General features: G+C 43.4%; 1 protein-coding gene across 3 annotated transcripts in view; it reads right to left on the bottom strand.

Annotated features, from left to right (window-relative positions):
• The window catches only part of EML1 (EMAP like 1), a 177599-nt gene that overhangs the window by 54460 nt on the left and 96918 nt on the right, over nucleotides 1-26221 (bottom strand). For all 3 annotated transcript variants that reach the window (XM_073895870.1, XM_073895869.1, XM_073895871.1), the window contains exons 2-3: nucleotides 21013-21195; nucleotides 4846-4981 (exon numbers count right to left, since the gene is read on the bottom strand). In XM_073895870.1, the coding sequence (XP_073751971.1) occupies nucleotides 4846-4981; nucleotides 21013-21195 (319 nt within the window). The remainder of the gene's footprint in view (nucleotides 1-4845; nucleotides 4982-21012; nucleotides 21196-26221) is intronic.

Raw genomic sequence — 26221 nt, 5'->3', positions numbered from 1 at the left:
CAAATTGGATAACATAGAGGAAATGGATCAATTCCCAGAATCATACAACATACCAAGGCTGAATCATGAAGAAATAAAAACTCTAACAGACCAATATCCAGAAGGAAATTGAAACAGTAATAAAAAAAAAATCTCCCAACAAAGAAAAGCCCAGGGCGAGACGGCATCACTGGAGAATCCTACCAAACATTTAAAGATGAATTAATACCAATTCTCCTCAAAGCTGTTCAAAGAATTGAAGGGGGAATGGGGGAGAGGAAATTCTTCCAGTCTCATTCTATGATACCAAAACCAGACAAAGACACAGCAAGAAAAACTATAGACCAATATCCCTGATGAAGCTTGAAGCAGAAATCCTCAACAAAATACTATCAAACTGAATTCAACAGTACATTAAAAGGATTACAGGAGTGCCCCCTTATCCACAGGGGATATGTTCTAAGACCCACCAGTGAATGCCTGAAACTGTGGATAGTACCAAACCCTATTTATACAGTACATATCTATGATAAAGTTTAATTTATAAATTAGGCATAGTAAGAGATTAACAACAATAATTAATAATAAACTAGAAACAATTAGAACAATATACTGTAATAAAAGTTTTGTGACTATGGTCTCTGTCTGTCAAAATATCTCATTATACTCTACTCACCCTTCTTCTTGTGATGATGTGACAGGATAAAATGCCTACGTGATAGGATGAAGTGAAATAAATATGTAGGCACTGTGACATAATGTTGGGCTACTATTGACCTTCTGGTGGTATGTCAGAAGGAGGGTCTTATGCTTCTGGACTGAGGTTGACCATGGGCAACTGAAACTGCAGAAAGTGAGACCATGGGTAAGAGGGGACCATTATACCACAGCCCCATGGGATCTAGACCTGCAAGGCAAGGATGGTTCAACATATGAAAATCAATGTAATACACCACATTAACATAATGAAGGACAAATACCACATCCCTATCTTAACGGATACAGAAAAAGCACTTGACAAAACTCAACATTCTTTCATGTTAAAAACTCTCAACAAATTAGAAATAGAAGGAAATTACCTTAACATAATAAAAGCCATATATGAAAAGCTCACAGCTAACATCATATGCAACAGTGAAAGACTAAAAGCTTTTCCTCTAAGATCAGGAACAAGGCAAGGAGATCCACTTGCACCGCTCCTGTTCAACACAGTACTAGAAATCCTAGCCAGCACAGTTAGATAAGAAAAAGAAATGAAAGGTATTGACATTAGAGAGAACTAAAGTTATCTCTGTTTGCAGATGACGTGATCTTACATGTAGAAAGCCCTAAAGATTCCATGCACACAAACATTTTAAAACTAATCAACAATTTCAGCAAAGTTGCAGGATACAAAAATCAGTTGCATTCCTATACACTAACAACAACGAACACAAAAAAAGGAAATTAAGGAAAAAAATCCCGTTTGCTACAGAATCAAAAGGATAAAATACTCAGGAATAAATTTAACCGAGGAAGTGAAAGACCTGTGCAAAAAAACTATAAAACACTGCTAAAATAAATCAAAGATGACATAAATAAGTGGAAACCCATCCCATTTTCATGGATTGGAAGACCTAATATTGTTAAAATGTCTATAGTACCTATAATGATCTATAGATTCAATGCATCCCCTATCAACATGGTATTTTTTGCAGAAATAGAAAAAAAAGCCTAAAATTTAAAAGGAATGTCAAGGGAACCCCAAATAGCCAAAACAACCTTGAAAAAGAAGAACAAAGTTGGAGGCCTCAAAGTATCTGATTTTAAAATATGCTACCAAGTAACAGTAATCAAGTTGGTAGAGTATCTTCATTAGCCCAAAGAGAGAAAAATAGATCAATGGAACAGAATAGAGAGCCCAGAAATAAACCCTTGAGTATGTGGCCAAATGATTTTCAACAAGGGAGCCCCAAGAGCAGACGATGGGAAACGGACAGTCTTTTCAACAAATGGCAAAGGGAAAATTGAATATCGACACGCAAAAGAATGAAGTTGGACCCTTCGACAATAAACAAAATTAACTCAAAAGGGATTAAAGAACTAAATGTATGACCTAAAACCATCAAACTCCTGGAAGAAAACACAAGGGGAAAGCTTTGGGATGCTGTATTTGTCAATGATTTCTTGGATGTGACACCAGAAGCAAAAGTAGACACTTGGGACTACATCATACTTAGAAACTTCTGTGTATCAAGGAAACAATCAATAGAGTAAAAAGACAACCTATGTAATGGGAGGAAATATTTGCAAATAATATACTTAATAAGGGGTCCATATCCAGAATATGTAAGGAAATTCTACAGTTCAGGAACAATAACAGAAAAATGAATCATTTGACTTAAAAATGGGCAAAGGGCTTGAACAGATATTTCTCCAAAGAAGATATACAAATGACCAACAAGCATATAACAAAATGCTCAATATCCAGGTACGTGGCTGGCTCAGTCAGTAGAGTATGTGACTCTTGATCTTAGGGGTCGTGAGTTCAAGCCCCATATTGGATGTAGAGATTACTTTTAAAAAAGATGCTCATTATCACTTATCATATGATAAATGCCAAGCAAAACCACAATGAGATATCACCTCATATCCATTAGGATTGCCACTAGCAAAAGAATAGAAAATAACAAGTTTTTGGCAAGGATGAGAAGAAATTAGGACATTTGTGCTTTGTTGGTGGGTACGTAAAATGGTGTAGCCATTATGGAAAACAATATGGTGGTTCGTCAAAACATTAAAAATAGAATTACCTTATGACTCAGCAATATCACTTCTGGATATCTATCCAAAAGAATTAAAAGCAGGATTTTGAAGAGCTATTTGCATAGCCACATTCATTATAGCATTATTTATAACAGCCAAGAGGCAGAAACAAGCCAAATGTTCATCAACAGTTGAATGGATAAAGAAAATGTGGGGTGTACGGGTGTGGGTGTGGGTGTGTGTATTATGCAGCCTTAATAAAGAAGGAAATCCTGTGATATGCTACAATATGGATGAACCTCAAGGATATGATGCTCAATGAAATAACTCAGCCACAAAGGGACAAATAAATACTGTATGATTCCACTCATATGAAGTATCTAAAGTAGTCAAACTCATAGAAAGGGTGATTGCCAAGAGCTGGGGATAGGAATTATTGTTTAATGGATATAGAAATTCAGTTTTGCAAGATGAAAAAATTCTTCAAACTCATGGTCAGCAGAAGGGAGGTGGGTGGGGGGGTGGGAAAAGTAGGGGATGCAGATGAAGGAGGGTACTTGTTGGGATGAGCACTGGGTGTTGTATGGAATTGCCGAATCACTATGTTGTATACCCGAAACTAATACAACACTGAATGTTAACTGTGTTGGAATTAAAATTTAAATAAATAAATAAATAATTTTAGAAGGAAACAGAAAGAAAAGATGAAAAGGTTCTTGCGATCTGCTGCACAACAACAATGTGCAACAGTACTTAACGCTACCAAACCGTACACTTAAAAATGGCTGAGATGATAAATTTAATGTTATGTGTTTTATAACAGATGGCAATCTGAATCCTCAAATAAAGTCAGCCTTGGCAATCTTCGACATCTAGATGAAAAACAAAGACAGTCCATATTGACTGCTGCCATTTAGAATGCAGAAGGTCACTTCATGTTGATTAGAAATAAATGATTCAAGCAAGTATTAAACAGATACAACATGAGGTTAAGAATGTCATTTTTTAAGTTTTAAAAAGCCCTGCAAAATCAATGTTCTTAAAATTCACAAACAATAAGTACATGAAACTCTAGCTGGTAAAAACACAATGAAAATTTGTTTTTTGAGGGAGAGTACAAACACTACATATTTGAAAAAGAAGATAGGATTGCTATGTTTTCCTCCAAGTCACAGCGCAGCATCTGATCCAACACCTGCAAGCCCACTGGTGGCCCCAGCATGCAGAGTGGCCTCTGCACACTCATGCTCCCTGACCCGACACCTGCTAGGCAGTTAGTATTGTAATGAGCCCTAAGAGCTTCTACGGTGGGCTTGTAACAAGCCGGGGGGGGTATCACCACACAAGAATTTCTTTAAGGTTTTCTAGGCTATATTACCATCATGTATTTAATTTTCTAGAGCCTAAAAGCTAAGGCAAGTGGCCTGGCATATAATATATGAAATTTTAATATGACAATCATGAAGTTATAGAAATATTAAGAGCAAACTATGCTCTGACAGACAACATCAATATCTAGAACTTCACTGTTAGGCACAATTTAAAGGTATGAGCTTATCCAAATTTCATAGATAAAAAGTTAACATTGGTACGGCAATCTGAATTTTGCTCCATGCCAAGTATGAAGCTGGGAAGAGCATATTCTTTTTCTTTTTTAAGATTTTATTTATTAATTTCAGAGAGAGAGCACAAGCAGGGGGAGAAGCTGAGCAGGGAGCCCGATGCGGGGCTCAATCCCGGGACCCTGCAATCATGACCTGAGCCAAAGGTGCTTAACCGACTGAACGACCCAGGTGCCCCTTCATTTTTTTTTTTTTAAGAGCATATTCGTTTTAACACAGGTTACACTCCCTTTTGTGTTTTCAAGAGACCCTCAAGCAAAAATACAAAATAGCACACCATGGTGTTAGCCAATGAAATTTCAAAAGACAGTAAGAAAAAGTCTAAAAAAGCAGAAAAATAAATGTATATAGGTCCTGATATGGCAACACACCAAATATTGTACTTTTATGAGTTTTAATTCAGACAAGAAATTAAGAGGTGTCACATAAAAAGGCAATATTTATTTTAAACCTGAGATGGAACTCTTTTTTGGGGTGGGTTAAGGCACTCTGCACCTACCTTTTGGTTGCGGCGGGCACAGCTGTTTCTTTCCTGGCCCCTGAGGGGGACGGTAGAGAGCCACTAGGTTTCTTTGGTAACACAGTGCCGTTGTTAACAGTGGTCCTTAAAGGCAGGGTCTGCACCAGTGGTCTTGCTGTGAGATAAGCAGAAAACGCCATCAGAGCTTTCCCCTCTGTCAAGGTGACTCTTTACAGAACTTAAGACAGGTAGGACAGCAAAGGACATCAATTTTAAAATGCTGGCAAAACTGACAAAGGTGTCAAGAGAATTCAGTGGAGATTTTCAACTAAGGATGCTGGAACAATGAGCCTAGACAAAATCTTCCCCCTTATGCAGAAACGAACTCGAAATGGACCAAAGACCCTAGCGTAAAATGCAAAACTATAAAACGTCTACATGAAAATGCAGAAAACTCTGTGTGACCTTGGGTTTGGTGACTTTTTAGATACAACAACAAAAGCACAATCCATGAAAGAAAAAAATGATTGTTTGGACTTCATTAAAATTATAAAAATGTTTGCTCCGTGAAAGACAACGTTACGAGGATGAAAAGATGAGCCACAAACTGGGAGAAGATATTTGCAAATCACGTATCTGATAAAGGACTTGTATACAGAATATAAAAAAGAATGCTTAAAACTCCACAGTCAGAACACAAGCAGCCCAATTAAAAAAATGGGCAAAAGATCTGAACAGACACTTCACCAAAGAAGATCTACAGATGGCAAATAAGCATATGAAAAGATGCTCAACATCTTTTGTCATTAGGGAAATGCAAATTAAAACAATAATGAGATATCTCTATACACCTATTAGGGTGGCTAAAATCCAAAAAACAAACAAAATTGCAATTGCTGGCCAGGACCAGAGCAACAGGGACTCTCATTCATTGCTGGTGGGAATACAAAATGGTACAGCCACTTTGGAAGACGGTTTGGCGGTTGCTAAATGTAGTCTTACAGTATGATCCAGTCATTGTGTGACATTAGGTATTTACTCAACTGATTGGAAAACTTATGTCTATATAAAACCTGCATTTACTATTTATAGCAGTTTTATTCATAATTGTCAAAAACTGGAAGCAACCAAGTTGTCCTTCAATTGGTTAGTGGATAAACAAACTGCGGTCCATCCAGACAATGCAATATGATTCAGCAAAAAAAAAAAAAAAAAAAAAGCAAGGAAGCCATCCACGCAAGGACAGGGCTGAGTCTTAAATCCATGCTGCTCAGTGAAAGCAGCCAGGCTGAAAGGCTACATTCTCTATGATTCCATTTAAGGCAAAACTACAGAGACAAAAACCAGATCAGTGGTTGCCAGAGGTTGGCCCAGCAGGGGGTGGGGGGCTGAACAGGTAAGGTGCAAGAGCATGTTAAGGTGGTAAAATGATTCTGTATGATGCTGATCATGCTATGCGACACCAAGCATCTGTCAAAACCTCCAGACTCTTTTTTTTTTAAAGATTTTATTTATTTATTTGAGAGAGAGAGAATGAGAGGGGGGAGGGTCAGAGGGAGAAGCAGACTCCCTGCCGAGCAGGGAGCAGGGAGCCCCTTGTGGGACTCGATCCCGGGACTCCAGGCTCATGACCTGAGCCGAAGGCAGTTGCTTAACCAACTGAGCCACCCAGGGACCCTAAAACCTCCAGGCTCTTAAGGCACACAGAAGGAACTTTAATGTATGCAGATAAAAATCAGTTAGGAGACGGGGAACCCATGACGGATAAAAGAATCAAACTATACTTCAAGTATGGGCTCTAACCTCATGGAAGGGGGAGGACAGGAAGGTGCTGTGAAAATGGGGAGAGACTGAGGAGCACATCTAAGCACTATGCTCGGGTTAGTAACGTTGTTTCCCACAGGGCATGGTCAACACCTCTGAAACCACTATCATGAGCCCTAGCAGTGAACAATTACGGAACGGCAAGGAGGATGGTGGGAACCAGGCTTCTCACTGTTGCAGAGGGAGGCTATAGACAAGCAAGGGGGATGGTGTTGAATGAGCCAGGGGGTAGGAGACCTCCGTATGAAGCCATGTTTAGCCTGATATAGCTACAGATACAATTTATACCTATGTATGTAAACACGGATTAGCACAAACACACTTTTTTTTTTTAAGATTTATTTATTTATTTGAGAGAGAGTGAGCATGTGGGTTGGGGGAGGGACAGAGGGGGAGAATCTTCAAGCAGATTCTCCAGAGCGGAGAGCCTGATATGGGGCTCGATCCCACAACCCACGAGATCATGACCTGAGCTGAAACCAAGAGTTGTATGCTTCACTGACTGAGTCACCCAGGTGCCCCAGTATAAACACATTCCTTAGCTCTGCCTGCTGAGAGTACCGAAAGCAAGGGCACCAACCGATCCCTGGGTTCTAACACAATTCCTCAACAGCAAAGAACCGGGACTCCTCGGGGAAATGCCCGAATCTGGAGCTGGGGCAGGGCACATCCAACATGAGCCTGGAGCACCCTGTACTGCCAGAGAGTAAGGAAGTGCTCAAAAGCAATAATAAAACCCAAACCCTATACTGATGGGGTGAAGTCACAGGGACCCAGGAGTCAACTGAAAGAGCTCCCCCAGCAGCCAGAGCTGGGACAATTTCAGCAACAAAATATAGACAGTAGCACTGGATTATAGCCCGAAATATGAAATAAATATCCAGGAGTCCAGACTGATAGAATCATTGAGTAAATGATTAAATGGGCAAGAAAAGCTCATTTCTCCTGTGCAGAATTCCAGATCATATATGTAGATGCTTCATCCTCAAGCAGGTGGAACACAGTCCTCTGCTCCATAAATGCGGGCGGCATAGTGACTGCCTTCTGCACGGCACAGAGCGGAGGCAGGGTGGGGAGTCACTTCGCTGTGGACAAACCTGGAGAACTCCATCCCGGCCAGCGTCACAGTGACAAGTCACGTCAACAGTATGTACCCCGGGTAGGATGTGACAGCAATGCACTTTACCTCTACAGTCTTCCTCCCTAAAACCCAGTACCTACCAGACAAACCCAAGTCAAAAGACAATGAACTATCTGACCAGGGCTCCTCAAAACTGTCAAGGTCATCAGAAACAAGGAAAATCTGAGAAACTGTCAGTCTAGAAGAGCCTCGGGAGATATGATGGCCAAATATAATCCCAGATTGGATCCTGGAACAACATAAAAAGGATGTTAGGGATAAACTAAGGAAATCCAGATAAAGTGTGCCTCTAATTGATAAAAAATGTATCACTAGGGCACCTGGGTGGCGCAGTCGGTTAAGCGTGTGACTCTTGATTGCAGCTCAGGTCATGATCTCGCGGGTGAGACTGAGCCCTGCATCGGGCTTTGCGCTCAGTGTGGAGTCTGCTTGAGATTCTTTCTCCCTCTCCCTCTGCCCCTCCCCCCCACGTGCGCGCACTCTCTCTCAAATAAATAAATCTTTTTTAAAAAAAAAGGTAAAATAAAAAATAAAAAAAGTGTCATCGTTGTGGCATGCTAATGTAAAATGTTAATCGCCGGCGAAGCTGGGCGCGGGGTAGATGGCAACCGTCCATACCGCCCTTGCAACTTTTCTTTCTTCCTTTTTTTTTAATAAAGATTTTATTTATTTACCTGACAGAGAGACACACAGCGAGAGAGGGAACACAAGCAGGGGGAGTGGGAGAGGGAGAAGCAGGCTTCCCACCGAGCAGGGAGCCCGATGCGGGGCTCGATTCCAGGACCCTGAGATCGTGACCTGAGCCGAAGGCAGACGCCCAACGACTGGGCCACCCAGGCGCCCCGGTCCTTGCAACTTTTCTGTAAATCTAACACTACTCTGAAATAAAAAAAATTGATTTGAAACGCTAGCAGAATTTATTTCGTGCATCACAGAATTAAATGTGCCTTGACTGAGGTTCTTAAAAACAATGACAGGGCGCCTGGGTGGCTCAGTCAGTTAAGCGGCTGCCTTCGGCTCAGGTCATGATCCCAGGGTCCTGGGATCGAGTCCCACATCGGGCTCCCTGCTCGGCCGGGAAGCCTGCTTCTCCCTCTCCCTCTGCCTGCCTCTCTGCCCACTTGTTCTCTCTCTCTGTCTGTCAAAAAAAAAAAAAATGACAAAACTAAATAGAATGTTTTTAACACACCAAAACTTTTCAGTCCCTAAGGCAGAGGGCCAGGCTTCCTTCTTTTTTCAAACGTGACAGAAAGTGGCAAAAGGCAGAGGCAGTGCCCCAGCCAGAGCACCACCCCCTCCCTCCGCCACCCTCCACGCGCTCTCTTTCCCCACCTCCTGAGCACCTGCCCACCCGAGGGCCTAGCGTGCTGGGAGCCAGCATTCCTCAGCAAGACACCGCGGGTCCCGAACCAGGACTCCCCATCTTCTCTCGTGCACGTCTGCCGCGCCTCCCGGACAGGACCCTTCTCCCCCCAGGACAGGCATTGTCACCGTCATTGTCACTACTCTACCTCCTCTCTCTGCTTCGCCCACCATTTCTGTTCCCATTCTGGTTTTGTTTTGTTTTTTAAATACATGGACCCTCAATGTTCCCGTCCACCCAGAACCTGGGGACATGACCTTTTTTGGAAATAGGGTCTTTGTCGATGTAATTAGTTAAGATGAGGTCATACAGTATTAGGGTGGGCCCTGAACCCAGTGATGGTGTCCTTGTGAGGAGCAGAGAAGAGACACAGAGGCTCCGGGAGAGAAGGCGAGGCGACAGCGGATGCAGAGCTGGGAGTGAAGCCTAGAAGCCGGGGAATGCCAAGGACGGCCGGCAGCCACAGAAGCTGGGAGAGAGTCCTGGAACAGTCTCGCTTAGAGCCTCCGGCAGGAACCGACCCTGCCACACCTTGACTTCAGTCCAGTGTACTGGTCTTGGACTGCCGGCCTCCAGCAGTGTGAGAGAGTAAGTCTGCTGTCTCAGGCCCCCCAGGCCCCACTTTGTGGTCATCAGTCACAGCAGCCCTAGGAGGTGAGAATGACTCATGTCAGCCCGGCTGTCCCTTCCCTTCCTGCTATTCCTGCCTGTCCAGCCTGTCTCTGAAGCATGACTCCTAGACCCGAGGGTGGGTCTTCTGGGCGTTTGGTCAGCCCTGTCCAGGCTTGTCTCCCCGGGGCCCTCACCTTGATGTCCCTCGCCACCACCTCCAATGGTGCGCGGGCGCTGCCACGTGCTGTTACACATACTCGTTGTTGGGCAGAGTGGGACAACTGGAAGGGTGCTGTCTCGTCCTACTGGGACCTGCACATGTGGGGGGCTCCTACTTCACAACCAGCCCAGAGAGGAGAGGACACGGTCCCGACCCCTGGGTTAGCCCGCCTCCCCGCCACTAGGCCCGTCAGGATCTGGTCTTTTATAACCTCTGAGCTGCTCTCATTCTGTCCATAGGCTTTACTTCTCCCACTATGTGCCCAGACTCTTCACTGCGCCCCCCCCCCCACAAACCAACAAGCAAAACGATGCCACCTCCTTAGCTTTGCCTCTGTCGGGCTCACAAATCTGAACGTGCACAGACTCACCCGGAGGGAGTGTTACAATACAGACCTCCAGGCTCCAGCCCCAGTGGTTCCGATGCTGGGTCTGGGGGCAGCCTGAGAATCTGCCTTTCTAACAAGCTCTCAGGTCACGCTGCCACTGCTCTGGGGACCGCACTTTGAGACCCACAGGCTATGCCATTGTCCCCTCCTTGTCATTCCTGCCCTCCTGGATGGCCTCTCAGAGCTCCTACCCCATGCCAGTTTGTACCTTACAATTCAGCCCTTGCTTATTACTGCTGTTCCAGGTGGGCTAATCTCATCTTCCAGAGTAACAGCGGGCGGCAGACACCGGTGCTGGGAGGAGTGTCGCCTAGATCTCTCCACACTGTCCATGAGCTTTGCACGCCTAGCTCCAGAGGTGGGCAGCCCGGGTGGACTGCTCTGTCTCTCTGGGCTGATAGCAGAGCAGCTGTCATCCCTCCCAGGCCCCATGGACTTGGGAGGAGCCAAGGAAGTAAATACTCTGATCTCCCTCTCTCCCCTTCTTCCAATCCCCAGTGAGGGCCCTCGATGCCCAAAGCTAACTGGGGGGTGGAGGGCAAGGGCCTGCTGGTGCAGTCGCACAGGTCAGCCTGCAGGGCAGAGCCCGGAGGATGGGAAAGAAAGGACCCAGAGAGGCTCATGGACGATGTTGGCTCCTCTTGGGCCCCTGACCCAGGACCGCCCACACCTCCCCACCACGCTTGCCACCAAACCAGGCTGGGTGACCTCCTCCCTGCGCCCACAGCCCTGGCCTGTGCTGCCATCCCGAGAACACTGCATGGCAATCGTCTGTTTATTCACCTGCCCACTCCATGGACGACGGGAGGCTCCTTAAGGAGGCATGCCTCCACAGAAGGTGTTCAACAGGGATCTGTGGATCACACCACACTGAATTTCAAGAACAAAAGCCCTGCTTCCAAGAGAAGGCATTATGTTACCATTTCTGGGTCATTGTGAAATTTTAATTTTTTTCTTGAGTCATAATTTCAAAGTTCAGTCTCCTAATAACCTAGTTCCGTCCTTCTCCCAGAAGGGGAATTAGGGCTGTAGAAGCCCATGAAAGATCAGCTGTGTGCGGCAGGCTCTCTGACCGGGGGTAACAGATGTGTACCTTAAGCTATGACAGAGGGCGCCTGGGTGGCTCAGTCGTTAAGCGTCTGCCTTCGGCTCAGGTCGTGATCCCAGGGTCCTGGGATCGAGCCCCGCATCGGGCTCCCTGCTCAGCAGGAAGCCTGCTTCTCCCTCTCCCACTCCCCCTGCTTGTGTTCCCTCTCTCGCTGTGTCTCTCTCTGTCAAATAAATACATAAATAAATCTTAAAAAAAAAATTAAGCTGTGGCAGAGCATCATCAGAAGCAAACAGAATCCTTAAAGGTCTGATGAGAAACCATGAAAGAAAACCCGAGGATGGGGCAGGGGCCCAGTGACCGCCCTCGGAGTGACGGGGAAGGTGGAGAGATCTGTTAGGGCTACACGCCGATCTGGGTAACATCCCCCGGGGTTCCTCACCACTGACTTTGTCAATAGCACAGCAAATGCCACCAAAATGCCTTTAACTAAGTGCCTATTGTGCACATGACACCTCAGCAGGTTGCTTCCGTGCTTCCCCATCTAGATGTGATTAGCCACTCAAGGAAAAAAGGCGGCCACCATAAAGGGAAAGTTCTGGAAGAAAAGAATGCCCCCTGGTGTCCAGTGTGAACGAGTACTAGCCTGGACTGGGAGGGCCGGAGGATACAAAAGCCGCTACAATGAGTCATTTTCAGACAAGTGATCTTTAAAACTGTGGAAGAGAAATAGCACAGGGAAAGGTTCAAACACAATTTCCCGCTCATCGGGTGCGAAGATAAATGACTCCTTTGCCTCCACATGACACTAAGAGATGAGACATTCTTCTGGTTCATAAAAGGGATTTTTAAAATAACATTTTAATTGTTCCTAGGGGCAAAACGTAGACCCACGGCACGAAAGAAGGATTTCTCAAATAAAAGGAGAATGAATGATAAATGGTGTGTGTTTAGAATGCATTCATGGGAGCGGTATCAGGACGGCCGGAATCTCAACTCTCAAGGGAGACTGAGAAGCACAGAGGACTGAAGGGCTCAGACGGGACTGGCCTCACTCTCAGTTCGGCTTACTTACGGAGCCTCGGAGAAGTCACCACCTTTCCAAGCCCCAGCTTCTTTGTGAAATACGGGTAACAGCGGCCAGGCTGCAGGGCGCTGCGAGGAGCAGGAAGGAGCAGTGGGAGTTGTTAGCGGCGTGTCCAGGATGCTGCAGGCACACGAGAAGTGGGGGCTCTTACCCTATGGCTACATCCAGATGATGAAATGCTTTTGGACATCAGGGTGCAATCGAGTCCCCAGAACGCGATGTGAGTAGAATTAGTGTAGCGTGTCAGTTACGTTCAGAGGCACCTACGGTGGAATCAGACCCACGCGAGTGTCCTCAGCCGCATCCAGCACACCCAGGGACGGGCAGAGGGAGACACCTGGCAAAGTGAGGGTGGCAGGGGAGTGCAGGCAGGGGCAGGACCTCAAGTCTGGGCGTGAAGGCCAGAGCTCTAGGCCCAGTGTGTCCCCAACTGGCAGTGTGACCGTAGGCCCCATTTTTAGTCCAAATGCGCTCTAAGGATGTCTCTCCCCACCCTGAAATCAGATCCTAATTCATGCGGGAAGAGTGTGCTGAGTTTCTATGACTTCGCCACCCTGAGTCAGTTCATAGACAAACTCGACAGTCCACCAGGGAGCTGAGCCACGAGGCTGAAGGGGACAGGCCCTTGGTCCAGCCACATGTGCCGGACTGATGGCTAGTAGTTCCTTGGCATACTCATTCATAGAAGGTCCTCGATAAACTACCAGGAGTTAAATTTCCGGCAAAATGACTCCACAACATGGTAGCTGAAAATCTCTGGCTCTAACAAAAGTATTTGCAATCTCAGGTCTAAAACATTCACAATTAAACCTGAAATAAATTTTTTTCAATCTTTCTAGGTGGTAGGATTGGAATATCCAGACTTTAAGAACTGTGATGACATATGTTCAAAACTAGAGTTGATATAATTACAGAAATTTGAGTATAGTTCGCTGAACCTACCAATGCTTATTATTATGAACTGTTACAACCTAAAGACCAAGAAACCCTTTTCACTCACATCATAGTAATAACTCAAAGTGCAATATTTGATAAGTAAAACAGCCCATTAGGTTTTGAAATAAACTTAATTATGCAAAGCACGACTGTGTATGTGGTTATGTGGAGAAATCCAAAGTTTAATTTTAGCATATCTGACCACTATGAATCTAGAATTCCTAATTATCCATGTATTTTATTTATTTATTTTTTTAGAGAGAGAGGGAGAGAGAGAGAGAGAATCCCAAGCAGGCTCCATGTCCTGCGCAGAGCCCACCACAGGGCTCCATCTCACCACCCTGACATCATGACCTGAGCTGAGATCAAGAGTTGGATGCTTAACCGACTGAGCTACCCAGGTGCCCCAAACTGGAAGGAATCTATTTATAGGCTTCATTTACTTTTTTTAAGTAGGCTCCACACCCAGTGTGGACCCCAATACAGGGCTTGAAGTCACGACCCTGAGCTCAAGACCCCCCTAATTATCCATTTCAAAATTTATGAGATGTCCACGTTTGGAACTGGAAGAGGCAAACTGTGTCCACTATGCTGTGAGACAAGTGGGTAATTACTTAAGTTCTGTGGAAGATCCTGCCGCTGACACTCAGCAAAGTCACACACACTCTCATCCTCTGATGGGCAATCCCACTTCTAGGAATCTGACCTAAAGACATCCTGGCAACAACGCAAAATGCCACATGCACAAGGTCAACCACAGCGGCATTACCTGTAAAACAAAAGACCACCCACAGGGGATGCTGGAGTCAACTGCGGCGCATCCCCACTGTGGCGTGTGCTATAAGAGTAGTAGGGAAGATCTCTCTACCCTGCGGTGGAAAGAGCGAGTACAGAACTGCTGTATCTGCTCTGCAGAAGCCTGAGGACATTCAGCAGATTTAAAATCTTAACTCTTCTTATATGTTTTTTTTAAAAGATTTTATTTATTTAAGAGGAAGAGAGAGCACAAGAGCACAGCGAGGGGGAGGGGCAGAGAGAGAGGGAGAAGCAGGCTCCCCGCTGAGTAATGAGCCCGATGTGGGGCTCGAACCCGGGACCTTGGGACCATGACCTGAGCCAAAGGCAGATGCTTAACCAACTGAGCCACCCAGGCGCCCCTCTTCTTATATGGTTTTAAAAAGTTTTTTAAATGATCAGACTACACATGAATCAAGTTTTAATAGAGCGTTGGCGGGTAGATGAGGCTCTCTCTGGTATCACGGGTTATTTGAATTCCTGGGCATTGGTCTGGTAATACAAGAATCCTCTAATGCTGAATAGTCAATATAATGGAAATATGTATGGGCAAAAAAGACATTAATGAACTGATTGTGGAAAATCATTTATTAGCAACCCGAATGTCCATCACCTGATGAACAGATAAGCAGTATGTTGCATCTCTATGCACCAGAGTATTATTCAGCCATCAGAAGGAATAAGGTATTGACACCTGCTATGACACGGATGTACCTTGAAGACCTGCTAAGTGAGAGAAGACAGCGGCAAAAAAACCACATACTGCGTGATTCCTTTTATACAAAATGTCCACAACAGTCACATCCGCAGAGACAGTGGATTGATGGTTGCTAGCGAAGGGGGGGCACGGGGGGCATGAAAGGGGGTAACTTTTGGGGTGATGACAATGTTCTGAAATTAGAGAGTAGGGATGGCTGTACAACTTTGTGAACCATACTAAAAACAGTTTAAAAGGTTGAATTTTATGTTCTGTGAATTATATCTCAACAGGCTGCTATAAAAAAGTCATTCATTAGAAAACTGGAAAAATCTGAATGCTGACTTGATATTAAAGGAATTACTTTTTAATAATAAATTTGTGATAAGGTATTATGGATTTTTTAAAAAGAGAATCCTTATATCTTAGAAATATATACTGACATATTTATAGATAAAACGATACAATGTCTTGGATTTGCCTTAAAATAATCCTAATGGGGTGAGGGAAGTAAGTCATAGGGGGCAACGTGTTGATAAATAATGAAGCCAGGTAAAAAATAAAAGGTATTTTTCTTTCTACTTTTATATACATTTGAACATTTCATAATATAAAGGTTTTTTTAAAAGATTTTATTTATTTATTTTAGAGGGAGGGGGAGGGGCAGAGGGAAAGGGAGAGAAAATCTCAAGCAGACGCCACGCAGAGCCTGATGTGGGGCTCGACCTCACAACCCCGAGATCATGACCTGAGCGAAAATCAGGAATTGGACGCTTAACCGACTGAGCCCCCCCAGGCGCCCCATCATAATATAAAGTTTGAACACAATCCTTCTTAGTCTCTGGGAAACTGAACATATCTACTAAACCTCCTCCATAATTCACTAAATAATGCCTGTCTAAACTGGGGAGGGCAGTTAATGGGGAAAATGAGAGAGACTACAGTGTGTTCTGTCTTAAAAAAACCCCAAAAGTTATGTTCTGTAATAGAGCCATCTGTAAGGCGAAAGACAAGGAGAAAGCACAGTGGAAGAGAGAGGGACACAAACTGCTAACTGCAGTTAACCAGGATAAAGAACTAATTATTTGTTAATTTCATTCATTGCAGAGAGCTTAAAATTTTAATTTGTTACTTGTTCCTCTCTAATAAAATTTGTGAAGGGACCATACATAGTATTTCACACAATCATGCGCCAAATATGACCTATGCTATTTGGGACACTTCGCAAATCAAGTTAAACCTTGAGAAGAGAACCCTCATTTCAAGTCCTTTGGTTACTCATTTCCTAAATATTTGGTTTGATTTGAATAATGCGAATTTAAATAATACTGCTGAGCAAAGCAACATAGATGGTAGAAAGAAGGCATGTCCAGCCAGGCCCTGGGGGCCAGTCCCAGATTTGTGTGACCCGGGGTAAATTATCCAGTCTCCTAGAGGCTGTTTTCTCATCTGTAAAATGGGCATGATAGCACCTACCTCCAAGAACTGTGGAGAGGGGAAATGGGCTCATATATCCAAAATGTCTATTGCAATGTCCAGCACCCAGCCAGTCAATAAATGGTAGCTATGAGTATCACTCTGAACATTAGGAGTGAGTGTCAACATAGCAGAGACTATTGAAAGGTTATCTGTAGTCTGCTTTCAACAGCGGTCTCGGAGTCGAAGTCCTGAGATGGGAGGTTTTGATGTCCCAGAACAGCAGGACCCACTTGCATATGAGCATCTCTACTAGAAAGTTTTGGTTATATTTAGTAATTTTCTGATCTGTTAATTAATGGGGCTCTGAATATAACCAATAAAAAAGTCTGCAAAAGGTATATTAAAGTTTACAAAAGGCAAGCTGCCGAATTACGGTCTGAACACACAAGCAAAATTTAAAATGATAAATAGGAATTACTTGCTAGTTAATGCATAACAAGGCAGACAATCACAGATACATGGGACAATGACTATATTTTAATCTACATTTTACAGTAAAATCTTATAGCACTCCCCTAGCACTGGAATGGAAATTAGCCATGCATGTACACAATGGGCCTATCACGAATTTAACTCCAAACCATGATTCCTTGTCTTCTTGAGAACACACGTGAGCCAACTCCAGCCTCCGGACATTTGCTCTGGGCTCTGCTGTTGTGCTCAGTGCAGTGAAGATCAGATTCAGGGTAAGAAAGGAATAATTTTTATTTTTTAATTTTTAAAAAAATTTGTAAAAGATTTTATTTATTTATTTGAGAGAGAGAGAACACAAGCAGGGGGAGGGGCAGAGGGAGAAGCAGACTCCCTGCTGAGCAGGGAGCCTGATGCGGGGCTCGATCCCAGGACCCCAGGATCATGACCCCGAGCCAAAGGGAAACATTTAACTGACAGAGCCACCCAGGCACCCAAGAAAGGAGTCATTTTTGAAACACAAATTTCTTCTCCTTATTACACCAAAGAATATTTAGAAACCAACTAAAAAAGTATATAAGAAGAAACGCAATCACAATCCTACCACTCAGGAAAAAAACAAACAAACCATCAGTGATAACTCTCGGTATAGCTCTTTCCCATCTTTTTGTACAGATTTTGTCTGTTTACTTGAATTATGCCATATATACAGTTTTATATCCTGCTCTCAACTCTTAATGCAATGTACAGGCACTTTCCCTATTGTTACCAATAACACAGACATTTTTAAAGATGACACCGTACTCAAGCCTACAAAGGGCTGCAGTTTTCTAGCCATGCCCCTATAGCTTGCATTCCTTCCATTCCTATCCATTTATCCTCCACCACGCTTGATGTGACAGTGAGCTCTCATTTGTGAAGTGCTCTTCTGTATTTATCCTCACAACAGCGATCTATAAGGGGGTCTTGTCACTGAATTCTGCTAGTGACCAGTGAGGACTGTCCCCGCTCCATCCACAACACCGAAAAAACTTTATTACCAAGAATTTTTTCATTATGTGCCTCCACAAACAATTTGATTCTCTCTTCTCCACTATATGGTAACCCAAGCTCAGAATAATTTAAAAAATGCCAAATCTCCCCATCTGAGAGTCAATCTAACATAAACAAAGCAAACTTTGCAGGCTGAGGTTCTCTTGAGTGAAGATGCATGACAGGGCAACCAGTTCTTAATACTTAGAAAAAAATACCAAAGGCAAAAGGAAACAAGAATAACAAAGTCTGGGGAGCTTAGGTAGAGACGGAGTAACTCCTAAGACCCAGGGCAGTATCACTGGTTAAAAATCCCAGGAGCAGGAGAATGTTGCCAAGGAACAGCGGTCTGAGATGGAGCTCCCTCTATATGAACTCGACGTCCACAGGCCCAGCATTGGATGGGTCGGCCACAATCTGCCCCCTGTCTCAGGAAGCCATGAACTCGGTCTGTCAGTGAATTATTTTCCCGAGACTGCAGTTCTCATTGTTATGCTAGTGAAGTCACACAAAAAATAATAAAGTAAGTCAAAGCTGAGAGGTCACGATAACTTCCTACACACAAGCGAAGTTCTGTCATGGAAAGGGATTAGAATCATGATGGACGGCCTCACAGGCAACACTGGGGCTACTGTGTGGACCCTGCCGTCTACCAGCCAGGGGTGACCGTGGCATAGACATGGCACCCACCATGCACCGTCTCTGAGCTGAACCACGCTGAGCGCTTTGAAAGCTCACTGCCCACCAATGTGGCCTGTTTCGTGGTGGCACAGCCAATCCTGTCACTGGGCAGGTGTGCACCTAAAGCTTGATACTCACCCACAGCTCGAAACACTGAACCCTAAGCTTTTGACAACACTTAATGTTTAACAATTAGAACGCCGTGTGTCCCGTCTTCCTCAAGTCTGTATCAGGATGGCAGGGCAAAACAATGTAAAGTGTGATCATAATAATAATGTGGCCTTTTACAACCAAAGGAAGTTTGCCTCTAATCCATCTTGTCTGAACGACCCCCCAACCGAGCCGTGGCTACTGAGTACAGCCATCCAGCTAGAGGTGCATATATGCACCCTCACGACTCTCCCCAGAAGGGAAGCAGTGACCCAGAACCTCTGACAGGCCCCCTTCCCCACCTCCCCACCCCCGCTTCCACTGTCCTGTAATTAACTGCTTGGGGGAAACCGTGGCCCATTGCATCCAGGGGATGCCACCCCACTCACCAGCTTTCTTCTGATCTTTGTTCTGTTTCTTGGGGTGACCCCCTGGCTATTATGTTCTGATTTACTTTTACTTATGAAAAGAATATTATACAGAAATAGAGCTCACTATGAAAACAAATTTTTCCTTAGATGAAGTTTTATAAAAACCAAACTCTATTCTTAATCAAGAGAAGAAAACTCCTTGGTAGGTCTCTTGTATTATTTTTTTCCCTAATTTTTTTAAAAACAGAAGTTTTGGAAGTCTCATGTTTTATACAAAGCAACAACTTCGAATATACCCTTTAGGGTAGAGTAGTCATTGGTTTTATTTTTGGAAAGCTGAGCAGGTCAAGAAAACCTAAAATAACCTGGGTTTCTATTTAAAATACCCTAATCATTCTGTAACTTAGGATGAGGAAAAAACATGACTTAAAAGGATTACTCAAGGGGCACCTGGGTGGCTCAGCTGGTTAAGCATGTGACTTAGGCTCAGGTCCTGATCTCGGGGTCCTGATCAAGCCCCTCAGCAGGCTGCTGAGCAGGGAGCCTGCTTCTCCCCCTCCCTCTGCCCCCCTCCCACCCTTTGTGCTCTGTCTCTCAAATAAATAAATAAAATCTTATAAATAAATAAAAGGGTTATTCAAGAGGTAGTGTTATGTGGTAACAGATGGCAGCCACACTTGTGGTGAGCAGGGCATACAGATATTAAATCACTACGTGGTACACCTGAAACTAATGTAACATTGTGTGTCAACTATACTCAGATAAAAAAAATTACAAAAATATATAGACATTGCCCAGCATGTATCTCTTCCATGGAGCTGGTGATAATTACCCAGAAGGACAAAGAAACAGATTTCTTTCCACGGATATGCGAAAATATAGCCAAGTACTTGAGAAAAAAGTAACATATGCAACATCAGACAGTACCCTCTCCTGACTCCAAGAAAAACATGGTAACTGTGAAATAATTTGTTAAATCCAAACAACCAAAAAAAAAAAAAGCTAATTTTAAAGGGACATTTACATGCCAGTGTGATCTCAAATATTTTAATCAAAGGAATTTAACAGCCAAGATGAATTCTGTTTTCTTAAGTTAGCCACAAGGAACAGAAATCCTGGCAAACGATGAGCAATGTATATGGGTTGAAAGCAGACATCAGGGGGACTGACTATGATTAGTAGGACAGAAGCTTTAATGAGGCGTTGTACTTCCAGATTTTAAGAAGAGGGTCACTACAAAGTTACTTCAAACACAAATATTGCTTTTTTTATGTTTCACACATAGGCACCACAGGGAAATGAAATGATGATTTAAATTTGCTGGAAACCCACTAGGTACAGAATTCTGCAGTAGACTACATTCTCCTGGACGGCAGAGCAGGAGATTCGAAAGAAACAGGAGGCTATGCCCAGGAGGAGCTTCCTAACTACAAGGGGGGGGCAGTGAGTGATGAACTTTCGGGTTCTGAGCTCCTCAGGGAAGGGCCTGCCCTCTGGGCCCCCAGTTCTCGGCTCCGAGCTTCGCTGTGGCATAGGATAATTAAGCGTTGGCTGTGCTGAACTGAACGGTAGCAGACAAGCTGAGTATAGAGAAAGAGAGGAGAGTTATCAAGAAGTTTGGAACAGCCTCCAGGGCGCCCAAAGGATCGTGGGGTTTTTGGTTCTAGGTTCTGCCTCGCAAGCTACTTCCATCCCATGATAAACAATTGTTCCCAACAGTCTACCGTGGGTGGTTCTGAGCATTTACTGATCACCTCCACGTGTACACCCCTGGGCTGAACAACTCACTAACATTAAGCCGAAAAAACCCCGTCCCGCTTTGTGTGATGATTCTGGCAATGCCGAGACCAGCTCATCAATGTTCTGAGTCTCCGGTCTCTGTCAACGCTGAGGAGTGCACGTATGCACTAGGGGCAAACACCTGCTACGAGACCAAGCCGACCGCTGTTCCTGCACATCTAAGACGCCCACCTTTGGTAGGTCCTTTCCTGTTCAGCACAGCCTGCTGCTCCTCCGTGATGTTCAGCCGCCGAACCACGTCCGCCAGCGCCGATTTGAGCAGCTGGATGTCATCCTCTTGCATCTGGACACGCTGTTCCAGGGAGGCAATGCGGTCTGTCACCTCCATGCTACTGGCAGCCGAAGCGCTGTCATCTGAACCAAAGGAGAGGAACCCGTGACTCTTTAGCACTCCCCAGAGAAATCAGACCAACACCCGTGCAGGCGCACATGGCTAAAACGAATAACCGCTCTTAGGCAGAAACCATGTGGGACAGTGTTTACTACCCAGAACCACTACACCTCATTCTGCTACAGTCTTTCTCGTTCTGCTTGTGCTTTTCACTTCTTTTTAGCTATGAGGTTTGTTTTTTTTTAAAGATTTTATTTATTCATTTGAGACAGAGAGGGAGAGAGACAGAGCACGAGTAGTGGGGAGGGTCAGAGGGAGAGGCAGGCTTCCCGCGGAGCAGGGAGCCCGATGCGGGGCTCGATCCCAGGACCCTGGGATCATGACCTGAGCCGACGGCAGATGCTTAACGACTGAGCCACCCAGGCACCCTTAGCTGTGGTTTTAATTGTCATTATATTATTGTAACACAAGGCAACGTATTTTCTTTCCTATGATGTCGGAGACCTTGTGGGGGGGGCTAGGGTGTACCCACTTCAACTGCACACACACTGCCGAAATCCACCGCATGGCCTTCTAGCTTTTGTGCTATTGATGCTAGCCGACGGGGTGGTCAGATAATCTTATGACTACACTATCTCCTGAAACCAATATTACGCACTATATGCTAACTAGAATTTAAATAGAAATTTGGGAAAAAAAACTTTTTGCATGATTTCACTATGTACTTAAAGTTAATGTATCATCTTTCCCATGTACAATAGCTTTAACATAGCAGTTATCAAATGGGTTTTGGTCTCAGGACTCCTTTATATTAGTAACAATTATTGAGGACCACAAATACCTTATTTGTGAATTATGTCCATCAATATCTACTATACTGAAAATTAAAACAGGCATTTTATAAATATTTAATCATGACCTATTTAAAAATAGCAAAAGTATGACATGTTCAATAACACATTTTTATGGAAAACTGCTGTTTTTCAAAACAAAAAGTTTTGTGAAAAGATTGACATTTTGAATATTTAAAACTTTTCTTTAATGTCTGACTTATTAGAAAATAACTGAATTTGTTTCTGCATTCCAATCTGCTGTGCTATGTCATTTTGGTTGGAATATATGAAGAAAATTTGGCCTCATGCTGACATGTAGTAGGAAACGGAAGAAATATTTTAATAGCCTCTTCAGATAATTATGGATAATCTTGTTATTCAGTCAAAACATGATAGATGGTAATGTTATAAAAGTTAGCAGCAATGCAGAATCTAAGACCATACAAATAAAATTTTTTACTTCATTAAAAACAAACAAACAAGACTACACTATGTATCAGTCATGCCTGCTAAGGTCTGGCTACTCGGACAAAGCAACACGAGTAGTCAAATCTGTTTGGTAAGCATCGCCTTACAGCAAAGGCAAGCCTAGTCTCTTGTATAGAGCCGTGAACTGCCAATTCCTTATCAAGGCCTCCCAGGTCTCACAGTCTCCTTGCCTCTGAAACTCATTTCATGTCATTCCTTTCACTCTCCGTGCCTTGGTCACACTGACCTTTTGCAACTGCCCTAAGAGTTTTGGTATCTGTTGTTGCTTTTACTTGAAACATCTCCTTTTTTATTTTATTTTTTTGAGAGAGGGGCAGGGGAGGGGCCGAGGGAGAGGAGAGATAGAATCTTAAGCAGGCTCTATGCCCAGCAAGGAGCTCGATGCAGGGCTCAATCTCACAACCCTGAGATCATGACCTGAGCCAAAATCAAGAGTCAGATGCTCAATGGACTGAGCCACTCAGGCGCCCCTTCTTGAAACATTTCTCAATGAGCTTTTTGCATGACCAAATTCTTCTGTTCTTTAGGTGTCAACTCAACCAGAGCCCTTCAGAGACCCTTCCTAACAACCTAACCTAAGGTCGGTACTTGGATCACCTCAACCTTATTTATTTCTTCCATAGCATTACTGTGCTCTTGTTAGCTTATCAGCTATCTCCCAACTACAACGTAAGCATCATGGAGTTGCTTCTGCTTCCAGGTATAACAGACCCCTTCTAGACAGCACCACCCCCCCTCCTGCCCGCAGAAGGCAATTTTAAGCCTGGAAATGATACAAAAAAACAACTCCTTGAAAGTACTGGAGAGGAGACACAGGTATATAGACTCTCGGGGGGGGGAGTTTACACTCACTTGGAAAAAATATAAAAGTAAATCCCTTTTGCGTGGCTTCTAGCCACATCTAAGTGGTACACGGAGGGGCTGAGAGTACATGTGGGAAACCCTGTAGCCATTTTGTCTGAAGAAAACCAGGAAGTGAAGTCCAAAAACTGTGAACACTGAGGAGAGTGGGGAAATTCCAGAAGGGAAGATGCCAGAGGGGGATTCCCAAATTCTGCCTATCCCAGCTCTGGCTGACCCGGCAACTGCATCTGCATGGAACAGACTCAAGTACCGCCGCTAACAGCAGAGGAGTGGTACTCAGATTGGAGGCTCCACCCAAGAAGCAGTTTGCAGTTCAAGTCCAGCCAAGGAATGCAGCCACAAAGACAAAGGAAAGGATACTTCTCAGAGGAAAATAAGAGAAGACAAAATCCCCACAACTTAAGATTTGTAATGTCCAGGATATAATCCAAAATTGCTCAACGTTCTAAGAATCAAGAAATGGAACAGAGTCTCAAGAGAAAAGAAAACACATGGAGTCCAACTCCAAAATGAACAAAATATTGGAACTAACAGATAAGGAAAATGAGATATTTCCAGTGAATGAAAATTTCAACGGAGAAGTGGGAAGCATTGGCAGAGAAACAGAAACAATAAAAATGAACCAAATGGAAGTTCTAGAACTGAAAAATACAATGTTGGGAGTAAAGAATTCGCTGACTGGATGCAGCTGCATGGATGTGATGGAGGAAAGACAAGTAAAACTGAGATTTAGCGGAGGACGTCTCCAGGGTGAAGAACACAGAGGAAAGAACGGAGGAAAAAAAATTAACCAAGTCAGATGGGGATTTGTTAGATGATCTCTAACAGTCCAACACACATGACACTGGAATATAAAAAGAAAGAGAATGAGGCAGAAAAAATTATCTAAAATATAAAGGCCCCAAATATCCTAAATTTGGTGAAGGACAGAAATGTAAAAAAACAAAAACCACCCCAAGGTATATCACGATCAAACTGCTGAAAACCAGATGAAGTGTACTTATTGAAAGCAGCAAGAGCAAATGGACATAGTATATGCTGGGAAAGGACCATGAAGACAGAAGACAGTAGAACATCTCTAAAGTACTAAATGGGGGCGCCTGGGTGGCTCGGTCGGTTAAGCGTCTGCCTTCAGCTCAGGTCATGATCCCAGGGTCCTGGGATCGAGCCCTGCATTGCACTGTCTGCTCAGTGGGGAGTCTGCTCCTCCCTCTCCCACTGCCCCTCCCCCCTGCTTGTGTGTACACACTCTCTCCCTCTGTCCAAAATAAAATCTTTAAAAAAAATAATAAAGTACTGAATGAAGAAAATTCAATCCAGAATTCTATATCCAGCAAAAATATCCTCCAACAGTGAAGGCAAAGAAAAAAAATAAAAATAAATGAAAACTGAAAGAATTCATTGCCAGCAGATCAACATTACAAGAAATACTAAAGGAAGTTCTTCAGAGTAAAGGGAGATTATATAAGATGTAAACTCAGACACTCAGGAAAGAATGAAGAGCACTGGAAGTGATAAATATCTGAGTGAGTTCAAGACTTATCTTTTTTCTTGCATTTTCCTGTTAATGTTCTTATAAACCTTTAAACCGTTGAAGTTGAAAGTTATAACATCGCCTGACAGAATTCATAAGTGTGTATATATAAGACATGTAACTACCATAACATAAAGGATGGGGAAGATATGGATCTATAAGGCTTTAATATTTTACATAAGATTTTAATATTATACATTATCAACTATAAGGGACCTGTGAAAAGTTAAAGATGTGTATTGTAATCCCTACGGAACTACCAGAGAACAATGCAAACAAGAATAGCTAAAAAAAAACCCAACAGAAATACTAAATTGAAATTCTATATTCAAATAATCCAAAAGGAGGGAAAAGAGGGACAGAGGAACAGAAAATAAACAAATAGGAAAAAACAGAATGATAAATGTAAACTTATCATAGCAATAATTACATTAAATGTTACAGTAAAGCAATAATTGCATTAAAAAATCAATTAAGGGGTGCCTGGGTGACTCAGTTGGTTTGAGTCCAACTCTTGATTTTGGCCAAGTCATGATCTCAGGATCCTGAGATTGAGCCCTGTGTCAGGCTCCATGCTCAGTGGGGAGGCTGCTTGAGATTCTCTCTCCCCCTCTCCTTCTGCCCTTTCCCCCTCCCTTGTGTCCATCTCTCTCTAAAATAAATAAATAAATAGGGGCACCTGGGTGGCTCAGTCATTAAGCGTCTGCCTTCGGCTCAGGTCAGGATCCCAGGGTCCTGGGATCGAGCCCCGCATCGGGCTCCCTGCTCTGCGGGAGGCCTGCTTCTCCCTCTCCCTCTCCCCCTGCTTGTGTTCCCTCTCTCACTGTGTCTCTCTCTGTCAAATAAATAAATAAATAAATCTTTAAAAATAAATAAATAAATAAATCCTAAAAAAAAAAAAGAAAGAAAGAAAACCAACACACCAATTAAAAGTCCAAGAATGTCAGGAAAAAAAAAACTAAGACCCAACAATATGCTATCTACAAGATACACACTTTAAATACAAAGACACAGGTTGAAAGTAAATGAATGGAGAAAAAGACATAGCACGCAGACAGTAAGCATAAGAAGGCTAGAATGCCAATATTAATAATCAGATAAAATAAATATCAAATAAAATATACTACCAGAGATAAAGAGGACCATTTCACAATGAAAAAAGGATCATTTTTTCAGAAAGACAAGACAATCGTAATAATAGAGGTTTAAAATACATGAAGCAAAAATAGAATTAAAGTGGGAAATAGCCAATTCCACAATTATTCCTGAAGATTTTATCACTCCTCTCTCAGCAACTGATGGGACAATTAATTTAAGAAGTCAGTAAAG

The sequence above is a fragment of the Callorhinus ursinus genome, unplaced genomic scaffold (genome assembly GCF_003265705.2).
Source record: "Callorhinus ursinus isolate GAN/ISIS: 27379988/994484 unplaced genomic scaffold, GSC_fseal_2.0 scaffold8, whole genome shotgun sequence".
NCBI classification, from domain to species: domain Eukaryota; kingdom Metazoa; phylum Chordata; class Mammalia; order Carnivora; family Otariidae; genus Callorhinus; species Callorhinus ursinus.
The sequence above is the reverse complement of the archived record's forward strand: the minus strand, read 5'-3'. Positions and strand labels throughout refer to the sequence as shown.